The sequence below is a fragment of the Gouania willdenowi genome, chromosome 6 (genome assembly GCF_900634775.1).
Source record: "Gouania willdenowi chromosome 6, fGouWil2.1, whole genome shotgun sequence".
NCBI classification, from domain to species: domain Eukaryota; kingdom Metazoa; phylum Chordata; class Actinopteri; order Blenniiformes; family Gobiesocidae; genus Gouania; species Gouania willdenowi.
The window spans coordinates 9826332-9839346 of NC_041049.1; the positions used below are offsets into that span (position 1 = coordinate 9826332).

Here is a 13015-nt window from a genome sequence, read left to right on the forward strand (position 1 = left end):
GGCTGACGTTGTATCATGGAGAAGGTCTATTTCAAACCAATTAGAATATGAGTCTACCAGTACGGAGTACTGCTGACCATGCCGTTCAAACAAATCGGTTGCGACTGTGGACCATGGCAGGGTAGGAATTGAATGAGGTTGTAAAGGTTCCTTTTGTTGGTGAGGGCGAGTAGCGTTGCACGTCACACAAGTTCGTTTGTAATGTCTTTGTTCATGTTGGGCCAAAGCACAGTGCTTCTGGCTCTTAACTTTGTGGAGTCAAGGCCGGGGTGACCTCTGTGCATGATTTGTATGTATTCATGCTGCAGTGAGTCTGGAATGACTGGTCTGTGACCTTTCATGATGATGCCATCCTCCACCACCAACTCATCTCTGTAAGGAAAAAATGGTTGGACAGGGGGAGGTACCTGACGTTCTTTGGTCGGCCATCCGTTCTGAATCACGGTGCTTAGAGTTTGGAGTAGTTGGTCTCTTGCTGTGTGTGTTCTGAGTTCTTCGAGTCTGGCTGTGGAAACGAAACTGACAGACATGACTTCAAATGTGTTATTCTCTGTTTGAGGCACGGTCTTTGTTGGAGCTCTAGACAGGGTATCAGCAAGGTACATGTGCTTACCCTTTTTGTAGACAAGAGTGATGTCATAAGCTTGTAACCGAAGTAGCATCCTTTGTAAATGCGCAGGAGCTGTGTGGATCGGCTTTTTTAGGATTGTGACCAGGGGCTGGTGGTCAGTTTCAATGACTGTGTGTTTTCCATAGACGTAGTCTTTGAACTTTGAGCACGCAAAGACGACAGCGAGCAGTTCTTTTTCGATCTGTGCATAGCGTGTCTCCGTATCGGAGAGTGTATGGGACGCATATGCAACAGGCTTTGCATATGCGATATAGTGTTATAACTTAACCCTCACTTCGGTAAACGTACCAATAGCACCTGTGGTTATCCGTACGGCAACCGGTACGAATAGACACTTTCTAAAAGTTTTGGTTCATTGAAACTGAAACTGTTAAATAACTGCAATCAAAGGCCAAAATGGATGAGACTAGATCATTATTAGTACATAATGGAGATATTTGGTCATTATGACATTTATAAATATAAGCCCGTGGCTATTGATACAGAAATGTATAAATAGACTACCATTCTATTCATACGCAGCACCTCTCATTGGCCAGTTTAGGTGACGTGAAAGGTGCACCACGTGACCTAAAGTTCCGTCAGTTTTATTTGAGCTCATATTTATTTAGTTACCCCGCTAACCCTTTTATTTTAGCCCTAACCCTAACCCAGGAAATACCTTAAAATGTTTCTTTTTTTCGTATGTATTTTTAAAAGTGGAATTTGCCGTGTTAAATGAAGATATATATATGACAAAAGCGGGATTATAACTGATACTTTTCAGTATCAATAGACACTTCCTAAATATAAAGAGCTGAGGATGACTCTCTCTCTCTCTCCTCGCTGCCCACTGCGCATGCGCCTCCTCCTGAAGCCCACATGCTCTGTAATAACGCAGTAACAGTCAGTGATGCTCAGTGGACTCTCCTCTACTCAGCTATGCTGTCATTCTCCTCTCTCAGCGGGTTAAAGCTCCTCCCCTCCACCCGCAGCTCTGCTCCGTGTCCCGCCACCATGGGTTAGAATGACCGCTCCTCGTCTCCGTGTGACACACTTTGATAAAATGCGGTTCTCTGTGTGCGTCGCGGTGCTTCCGAGCGGCTGAAAACGAGTGTGGAGCTGGTTTAAAGAAGTCTTTCTAGCCCTGGTTGGTTCTCCCACTCGTTGTTTGGAGACATGATCACTGAGCTGCTGTGCACCGCTGTGGCTGTGCTTCTCTATGTCAACACGCTGGACGCAGATTTGTGCTACGATGACAGGTAGGTGTGTTAGGTTTCTGTCACCTCCAGTCCAGCGGGGGCGGGTCGCTGCTCGCGCTTTGCACGTGCTTTTGTCTGCAGCCTTCCATAAATTAACTGTTTTATTTGTTCACGTTGATCTAAAACACAAAGAAAAGCGTGGGAAGTGGACTAAAAGCTGTATTATGTAAAGAAACCAGCTCCATTACACCCTTCATCTTCTGCTGCTATAATATTCCTACATATCCATCCCATCACAAGCTAAAAAACACCACAAAAGCTCTCATATTATTATTATTATTATTATTATTATTATTAGATACACTCAAATATGAATAAAATCACTGTTGAAGTTACACACTTTACTGTCCCATCACCACAGGAGGCAGAAGTACTAGTTTTCAGTACTCAAGTAATAGTATAGTGACTTCAATTTAAAAAAAAAAAAAAAAAAAAAAAAAAAAAAATGACTCCAGCAAATTCCATATTTTATTTATTTATTTATTTATTTATTTTTGGTTTTATTTTATTTTAACTTATAGAACACTGGTACATGGAAACAAGTTAAATCTGTTACATATGAACACATATGAACACATGAATTTAGCATAAAATACAATTTGTAAATAAAATGTGTCAAAAAAAAAAAAAAGAAAAAAAGTCGAGTTTAACATTTTAAGAACTTGTTGAAAGCTGGTACATGGAAATAAATAAAATCTGTTACCCTTTATTAACACTTGGATCATTTAGCACTCAAGATGATTAAAAAATAAATAAATAAATAAAATGCAAATGCTGAATGAAATTACCTAGAGCAGCTTTGAATTTAACATTTTCAAAAACTTTAAAATGTTAACCATAAAACTAAGGGAGCTGCCTAACAAAAAAAAAAAAGCTCAAACTACCGACATTTTGCGTCTTTTTACGTCATAACGTCATCTTCGAAAGTCTTACAAGTAACAAGCTCATTTTTTAAAATGTAAGGAGTGGAAAGTACAGATTTGTTTAAAAATGTAACGCGTAAAAGTAAAAAGTCGCCAAAAAAATAAATACTCAACTTAAATACAGATACCAGAATAAAACTACTTAAGTACAGTAACAAAGTATTTGTACTTTGTTACTGTCACCACTGTGTGTATAGAGGAGTACTGATATATTTACTCAAGTAGAAGTACTCTTGATTGAAATTATACTCAAGTACAAGTAAAACTACTGATTTAGAAATATACTCAAAAAAAGTACATGTACCCATAAAAGCAACTCAGTTACAGTAACGTGAGTACTTTTAATCCATTATTTTCACCTCTGAGTGTGTATGAATAAAAAAGGATGGATTTTAGGTGGACAATCAAAGATAACCGATGCTGGATTGGTTAATAAACGTGTATACAATTCTGTTTATTTTAATCTCATAATTCATCACTTCTGAAAGATGAATTAACAGAAGGGTTACTACACAAAAAGTCACCTTTATGAAGCTGTTCTAACCCTTTGATAGATTTTTAAAGAAATCTATGATAATGAAATTGTCGTAAATAAATGAACTGATATTTCTATGACAGCTGCTGTCAACTGAACATGCTGGAAACAGGTGGGTAACCATCCAGCTGCTGCTGGGATGAGAGTAGCAGACGCACACAGAGAGAAACCCTTGACAGAGTCACCTATCATCACCACGCTGTCAGACTTAATAGGACCACATGACCTACTGTTTCCTCTCTATATGTTTAGTGTATTACTGATGAAAAGCTGAGTTCCTTCTTTAATGGTAAAGTACAGTGGTTTAGTTACCGTCTGTGTGTGTGAGGATGTTGTATATTATGCTTTAGAGCAGTGGTTCCCAAACTGTTCACAGTCCCGTACCCCCTCAGACATTTGACCTGAAGCCATGTACCCCCCTACTCCTGCACACTAACAAAACCTAATGATGTAATGTCATATAGAGTGTAGCCCTACAGTGACATTTGTCTCTGAATTTGACCTATCCTGTTGAGGAACAATATATAATATAAAGTGTATAATAATCTACTTCTTATTTAGAATTATTACTTGATTTATTTAACTAACCTACTGGTATTTTCAGTGAGAAAAAAAAAATCTCTCTTCTTCATCACCCTGAAACTGTGAAATACAACTTTCAACTTTTCCACTACAAATTTCATGAGACGTGTGAGGTTGAGAGGCTGCACATAACTTTGCAATGTCTGGCAGAATTTAAGAGTCTTGGTCATAAATCATTCTCCACGCAAAGCCTTGTGCTGTGTTTTGTTTTCCTGTTTGATAAAAGTGAAAATCCACTTTCACACCAGCAGTACATAGTGGCAAAGGGCATCTAAGTGTTGATAGCGCGTTTGGTTAGCGCAAAGCAATGTCGTACTCGTAATGTTTGCACTTTTTTGACGAGATTGTTCTTTTGTCACCACTAGAGGATTGTCTTACAAAGGCTAATGTGTCATTTGTGCCAATGCATGGATGCTCCTGACTGCCGGTCCATTTATATTGTAGTTTATAATGTTTTCAAGCTGTTTATAATTTTTAGGCCAGGCAACCGGACTCAAAACGCCACTCACTTTGTTGTTGTTCTTGTTGTTGTTGTTGTGTACACTAGTTAACGGATCAGGCTGAAATTTGTCGGTATCATCTATGGATGTGTACGCATCGACGCTCGGAGCCCGTTTTTTGTTTGGGGCCCCAAAAGAAAAAAAAATAAACAAAAGTCGATTTCTCATTTATTTGCTAGTCAAATATTACGATGGTTGGTGGTACCGAATCATTGGCGCATACAATATATAAATGGGGCCCATTACCCTGTATGTGTCACGGGGGTGCCAGGGGGGGGGCATTTTTCAAATGACTACCCCTCCGTTAGTTCTCGTTAGATTGTAATGCAGTTTGGTATGAATACTCTATGAATGAATATGATGAGACACTGAGCTTTTTTTTTTTTTTTTTAAATGGGGCCCGGGGTTCCACCCCCTATTTCCGGTAATTTCCAAATTTATGGGAACATAATCGTGTGATATATTGTTTCAAAGGTAATTCAACGTAGATTACAATTATGCCTTGCACAATTCGATTTGGGGCCCAGCCCCCTTTTTTTGACAATTCACATTAAAGTTGTTTTCTCATTTATTTGTGAGTCAAATATTGTGACAGTTGGTGGTACTGAATCATTGACACATACCAATATATGAATGGCGCTCATTATTCCGTATGTGCTACGGGGGCGCCAGGGGGCCCCATTTATTTAAGCGGTGGAACTGAGTCATTTGACTGAATTCACGGGAACGTGGCACGTGCTATTCGATGTGGAGATGTTCCGCGGGCCCAGCCCTAATTCTTCCAAACTTGTTATTCACGTACCCCCATGACAATTTGTGTACCTCACTTTGGGAACCTAAGGTTTAAAGTAATTCTTGGTTGTCTAAGCTTCTACACGCACTTTTAGCTAATGTCGTACTCAAGACCGCACTATCCGAGACTTGTCTGTGACCGAAATGCAAGGTTGACCAGTTAAAGAGTATTCTCTCTTTAGTTTACTATATATATATATATATATATATATATATATATATATATATATATATATATATATATATATATATATTTAACAAACAAAAACAAGCACAACATGGAAGAAATATCAAACCTTGACAAATAATTAAATTCTTAAAAAAAAATATTTTAAAGTCACTGATACGTCCAGAATTATTTTGAATGTCTGAAAATAAGATGTTTATTTGTCAGGTGAATGAGACCTAAAGTCTCATTCTAGTCTGAAATAAGATGTATTTCAGACTAGAAATATTGAACCTCTATTATTTTACAGTGTTCTCATTAATATTTCATTAAAGAGTAACTTAACCCCAAAAACCAATGTATTTGGGTATGAAGTTGTGTTGTTGATCGATTCTAGTCCAACTCTTGACAGTTTAGTCAAAGTATTTCCATTTGGTATATTTTGTTGTAAGAATAAATGTAAAAATATTAAAAAAAATTGACTGCCCTCTATGGGTTGAAACCTAGCTATTACAATATAATTTTGCTATTGGCTGAGAATGATGGTTTGTGACGTTTTGGTGGCTTCTTATCGTCGTCTAGTGATGCAACAAAATTCCGACCACAGAAAATGTTCTGCCGAAACACTTTTCTCCCCAAAACAAAATGGAAACAAAACAGAATTGGTTAAACTAGGAAACGGCATTTGGGAAAATGTTATATTGAAAAACAGAAGTTCAACATTTACAGTGGGTGAGGAGAGAGCAACCGTCTGTCATGCATATGTTGAGTAGCTCCAACACAGCTGGACTGCTTTGAGAGAGAACATCTGGACAGGTAATTTCTTTATTGACTGTGAAACACTGGATAAGGACACTAAAGATTTCACAATCTGTCAAAAATGAAAATTATTTTTTCCTTTCTTTCCCCCCCAGTGTTAAATCAGCATAAAAACCACTGATAACAGAGGTTTGTTGTAGGTTTCTCGATAGATTTAAAACATGAACAAACGGGTTTTGACTCCCCTTTTCATGCAGTTCTCTGTCATAGATTATTGTCTGGTTAACATCTTCAGACACCCCTTAAAGTTCACATATCCCCCTTTCACTTTGCTTGTCAGCACCATAACTGACCCTCTTTGTGTGTTTTAAGCGAGTGGGAGGAGATAAAAATGGTGGAGACCCCAAGCGTTGGTACAAACGAGCATCATATGGAGTCTTTACTTCCATCACACGTTGTCAAATACCCTCTAAATAAATGCGCCCAGAGGTTCTCCATCTATCAGATTTTGTCGGCACAGTGCTGCGAGCTGTCAAAAAGCCGCTCATTGACTGATTACCTCTGGCGTTGCTCTACCAGCCTCAGCCCACGCTCACACTCAGCAAAAGTTCTCCAACGCTGCTTATCTATCAACGTCACCATGGTAATTTACACTCCAGGGGTATGGACACCGCTGTTTTGGTTCAAAGCTCTGAGATGGAGGAGGCTGAATACCAATCAGAGGTCTGACCTTTCCTGGTCGTTCATCAAACGATGTTCGGTTCCAGGGTCAAGAGTCGTGTGCTCCCCGGGCTCTTCCCTTGGGGATCAGAGAAGAGTTATGCGTAAAAAGGTTAGAACAAGTGAAAGATTGAAGTGGAGAAGAACTGAACCGATCCTTGTGCCGAGGAGTCGTCTACAAAACCAGACAAAATGTCATGCTTTTGTCGGACATAGTGATCTTATCTGATCATTTACTTGATTATCAGATTCTTTTTTCCTCTCACATGCGGTCCTAGACAATATGGCAACGCAGATCCTCAGCACCGCACCACAGCCCCCCCCCCCCCAATCTCATCAATGGTTTTACAGGTTTTTCATCCTCCTTTGGCCAATGTTGATCCCAATGAAAAGCTTATTCTGGGCTACGTTTTGCAAGAGCTGGGAGAGGACTTTAGATTTGGAGGGTTGAAAAACACAAAAGCAGAAGTATCACGACATGTCTATTAAGGCAGGGTTCTCAACCTTGGTGTTGGGACCCCATTTTGGGTCGCAAGACACTGGGAGAGGGTCACTAGATGCCTTTAAGAAATAAGAATGTTTATAATTTTTGCCCTTTTTCTGCAACTACACCTAACTTGCCATATTTTAACCTATTTTCATCACTTTTTCTTGCCATATTTTTTGCTTCTTTTAATGCAATTTTGCTACTTTACTCCCATTTCTGCCACTTCTCCATCAAATTTCAATGCATTTCCTGCACATTTTTTCCATTTTCAAGACATTTTCAGCATTTTTAAACCCTTTCCACCACTTTTCTCACCTAATGTCACATATGTTGACCCATTATTGTTACTTTTAACATCTTTTCACCATATTTCATGCTTTTTTTTTCTTTCGACAATTTAAGCACATTCACAATTTTCCAGTTTAAACTAATTGATCCAACATTCACACTTTGAATCCTTTTCTACCACTTTTTCTGTCAGTTTTTGGTCATTTTAAAATCCCATTTCACCACCTCTTCCCACCATTTTTGGTCACTTATAACCTATTCTATTTCAGATTAAAACAAGGATTTACATCTTTAAAACGACTTTATACTATGGAGCAAATAATATTAAATATGGAAGCCCGTTTCCGCCACTAAAAAAAAAAAAAATCACCAAGGAAAGTCATAATTATGAGAAACAAAGTCATAATTATGAGTTAGAAAGTCATAATTATGAGTTAGTAAAGTCATAATTATGAGATAGAAAGTCATAATTATGAGAAAAAAAGTCATAATTATGAGACACTTAAACACAGCAGCTTGTTCATGTGGTGAGCTTACACTGAGACTATCAAAGACTACTTTAGACGGGGCTTTACAAATGATGAAATACATTGTTTGCAAATTCACATAGAAATATCCTGAGTAAACGCACCCTTGAAAAGATACTAAGCAAAAAGAGGCTCTGGCGTCGAAAGGATAAAACTGATGTGGCTGAAGTAGCTCAGTTTATTGAACAACAAATGGAGATTTCTGGTCAGTGTCATGGGTACAGATGGATGTACCAAAATTTTTTTTATCTCATAATTATGACTTTACTAACTCATAATTATGACTTGCTATCTCATAATTATGACTTTACTAACTCATAATTATGACTTTACTAACTCATAATTATGACTTTCCTTGGTGATTTTTTTTTTTTTTTTTTGTGGCGGAAACGGGCTTCCATAATTAAACCTCTTGAATAACAGTGGTTGTTATTCAGATAAATTTATCACAGATTCATACAACGGACCATCTTTTTACTGACTTTATGGATGGACCCCAAAAATCTCTCCCCTTATCGATGACCCTGTCTCCACATGACTGTTCTTCAACGTTCATGTCTGTGTTCAACCACCTTCAGGTACAGTGGGGGTCCCCGGTCTCTGGCACCTTTATTTTGGGGGTGAAAAGGTTGAAAACCACTGTATTAAGCTGATGTGTTTGTGTTATACATTAGATCAATTGTTTGAGACAAACAGTCACACATTAGAAAAATGTCCTGACCATAACCTCTGACCTCTGACCTCTCATTCTGATCACTGATCATGAAGGTTTCCGACACTTTAACAGATGAGCTTGACCGTGTTTCTAACATTTCAAATAAATATACACATTATTTCAAAACAGTATTTGACAAATTCATACATTTAATGCATGGATTTCATTACCTGGCAAACAAGTATGTTAATCAGCAGCAGTAATCTGAAGGGAAGCAAAAAAGGAAGGACAAAAGAGACGATCTCTGGAAATGAAATGCATCTTAAACAGGTGTTTAGCATTCAGAGAATAGTCTCCAGAAACATCTGTGACCCATGTAAGTGATGTCAGAGATCCACTGCGCCGCCAGAATGGGATTATAGATAGTCCCTCAGGGGATAGGAATAAAAACATCTCCCTTAGTCTCAGAGGAACAAGACGTTTTCATCTCCTTGTCTTTAGAAGATTGGAAAGGATTTGATTATAGGGTGTACAAAAACCTCCGCCGAATACAATTCTCTAAAACTGTGTTTTTGAAGGCATTTTTATTTTGAACACGTTACAAATGACATGGATATGATTCACTATGTTGCTTTAATATACCATTGTTTGCGGTCAACTAATGAATGGATCAACATGAAGAAACATGGGGTTTGATTCCTATTTACTTCCTTGTTTATATCATTTTGAACCCTTCGCCTCATCCATCTTTATGCAGCACTGGTGTGGATGTACAGTATGTTCTGTTAGAAAAGCAGCATTGTTGTGTCAGGAACGGCCATATGCTTGTATCAACACCCACTAAGATAAGAGGCGCCCTAAATTATTTTTAAAGCAGGAAGGCCTCTCGAAATTGTTGTTTTGCCACTGGCTACTGTTCTGGATTCATTTCACAATGTAATGACATGACTGAACTAATGACAGAATGTAGCTTGTTCCTTGAAGGAGACTTTCTAACCTATGCTAACCACAAAAAACCATAAAAAGCTAACCATAACACGCTAAATATTTGACAAACCTTTTCTAGTCAGGATTGAGGCTTAATTTTCTTGTATATTTGTTATTAATTTGTTAATTACTCCTTTGTTTTGGGTCTTTAACTACCCAAAATGCTTCTCCAGTGCTATACAGCAATTAGCATGTGGAAAGCGTTAGCTAACTTGCCCAAACAGGTAATAGAAATGATAAGAAAAAGAGAAAAGTGTTAGCAAAATTTAACATATGAGAAAAAAAAACAACAAATGTTTTCACATAGCTTAGATTTGTATGCCTATGAAACAACTAGTCTTGTGTTATACTTCATTTCTCTGTGATAGATGTCTCAAAAAAGGTTATTATTCTTGTAACACATTACTTGAAGTTTCATACATAAGGCTGACATTACGGCATGACACCCGTCATTAGCATGAATGAGGTGTCATGAAGGCTGTCATTAAGTGTCGTTTGTTACCCTAACCCCTAACCCCTAACTAACCCAACTATACCCCTCCACTTAACCCAAAAAATGCAACCATAGCTCCAAAGGTGTCATAGTTTAGCCATCATGATACTTCATTCATGCTAATGACAGATAATGCCAGCCATATGTATAAAACGTCAAGTAAAGTATTACCATTATTCTTTAAATATAGCAATCCAAACTGTATTACAAAACTGCAAAAGTTCTGCTTTATAAAATGTACAGAAACATTGAATCTGCTTTAGCTATCAGGTGCCCTTGAGCAAGGCACCCCAACACTGCTCCCTTCATTGTAAAGCGACTTTGAGTACCCAGAAAAGCGCTATATAAAATTGATGTATAATAATAATCCTAATCACACATAGGCTATTGCTAATTCCATTTGCTGGTTTTGTGATGATATAGATTACCTTCTGTTAGTTGTTGATTAAAGAACATTTGGAAGAGTTTGAAAAATGATAATTGATAGTTTGATAGTTTTTCTGTAAAAACACACTTTCATTTCAATCCCGAATAATTTAGTTGTTCTGCTTTACAATGAGACAATAATACACTGAATGTTTACTGTTTTTGTGGAGTTTGTGTGCATCGGGGCACAAGCATATTTTCAATGAGAAAGCCTTCGGTTGCGTGCCTCCAAGTCTGAATTAAACCACCTTTTTAAATGTGGAATGCATGATAAACATGTTGTTTTTGTGAACATTTAATAATTAAAAAGGTAAAATTGTTGTGACACTTTCACTATTGTGCATTTGATTTGTGTCTATGTGAGGTTTTTACACGCCTCTTTGCACAATTTTTCTATTTCTAAGTAACTGTGATTTGTTGGAAGGAATATGACAAAGAATTGTTTCAATTTGTAAGAAAAAGTGAACAAAATAGAAGATTAATAGTTGCAAACTGCATTTTGAAAATCTGCTTCCCACTAAAATACATCTCTCTTGCCTCTCCGGGTTCAATCTGGTACTGATAACCTTTCATATTCATGTTTTTTTTTCTTCTTCTTCACTTTGTGCCCCCAAAGCTATATGTGTTCACTTTCAGCCCACTGTGCGAAATGCTGCCAGGAATCCCACAGCTTCTAGTGGATAATTATCAAAACCATGTGTACATATATACAGTACACGCTCGAAGCAGATAAACAATTGAGGGAAGAAATAGGCTAATGCAATGATTTTTAGAACATTTCTTACACTGAGCTTGTGCAGTTACTATTAGTGCTGAGGCATCAGTCACTAAGAGTTTCCACTGTGAGCATTTAAGACGGCCCAAGGACAGAATTAAAAGTGAACAGTGTGGTGAGAAAAAGTGATGAGTAAAGTGTTTGAGACAGTAATTTGAGATGGTTTTAAAGCAAGAAGCTTTCGAACAGATTTACGCACATACGATATGTGTGTTTTTGAAGGCTGGCAAGCATCATGAAACGTGTGGTTTAGTGGTTTTTTTTTATTTTTAAAAAAAGTCTTTTTCTGGTAATATGTCGCCTTGATTTGCTCCAACCCAATGCTTTTAAACACTAACATCTGCTTTTACTTCCTGGATCTAAAACATTGGGCATGTGGACTCTGTTGTTGTTTAAAGCCTCTTTAAATTCAGGGTATAGACCTCTGATTTAATTTTAAACATCAAGAGAAGATTCTCATCTTAAACAACAGCAGATTGTAAGCAATTACTGGTCAATTTGATAATATGCTGCAGCTTTAAAAATGCTTATCAAGCGATAATTTAGAGATTTGTGGTTGACTTTGGTGAATTTAAATGGATTTCTTTAAAGTGGTGTATATATAAAATAACTGATTTAAAGAGTCGCAATATTATTTTGACAGGTTTATAGAAAAATGAGCAGTTTTTTGGTACTTTGTTAAGTGTTTGATTCAATGGTTATGCAGTTTTTGGTAATTTTTATTTTGTAATAAAAACACTAGTTTTTTACAAACTGATAAAGTCTTACAATACTTTAGCTAACTTTAAATATGAAGTTTTCTTTAATTCAGTCTCCTTCTCATAAAGGTTTAGGTAAATGTTGCAGATTTGAGTGGTTCGATAGGGTTCTCAAAGTGTGCCTAGAGAAACTTCATGTTGTAATATATAGTTTTTAACTACCCATACATCTGTAGAGCTTCCGATTTTCTGTTTCATATTTTTTTCCAATTTAGTTTCATAGTTTACCCATTGCTATTTTATTTCAGTTTTTTTGGCTTTCCATATTTAGATCATCACTCCCAGAAAACGTCCCAAACATGCCTATTAGGGCTAATTGAGTTATCTATTCTTATTAATTTTTTCATAGACAAGTAGGAAGGAATGTTACTCTGATACAACACCAAAAAACATAGTTCAAGATTTTGTGCAAGATTGGGTGTGTTTTTAATCTGGCCTCAAAAATTCAACCCGATACGTTTCGAGCCTGACAGGATATTGCCCGAACCTGAAAAAAGCTGAATTTTTAAGCCCTAATCAATTATAGCCTAATTTTCTAGCCTATGATTCACCTCTAGCCTATGATTCACCTCCTCAGTATACGTTTATGCATCTTTCTCGCGCTAATCCAAACGCATCTCCTGATCTCCGTGCAGCACCTGAAGTAAGCGGGTCAGAAAATGCTTGGAAGGACTGAACCTGGGCCCTGTCAGGTTCAGGCAAAAATCTTCATTCAGCCACTTGTTCTACAGAGAGAAATATTGTGGAAAATGTGTGATATTGTCCTAAAA

General features: G+C 37.3%; 1 protein-coding gene across 1 annotated transcript in view; it reads left to right on the forward strand.

The window, feature by feature from the left end:
* Positions 1–1498: 1498 nt before the first annotated feature.
* tmtc2a (transmembrane O-mannosyltransferase targeting cadherins 2a) overlaps positions 1499–13015 on the forward strand; it is a 76663-nt gene continuing 65146 nt past the window's right edge. Inside the window, exon 1 of the mRNA XM_028451520.1 lies at positions 1499–1872. Within this exon, the coding sequence (XP_028307321.1) occupies positions 1790–1872 (83 nt within the window). The 5' untranslated portion in view covers positions 1499–1789. The remainder of the gene's footprint in view (positions 1873–13015) is intronic.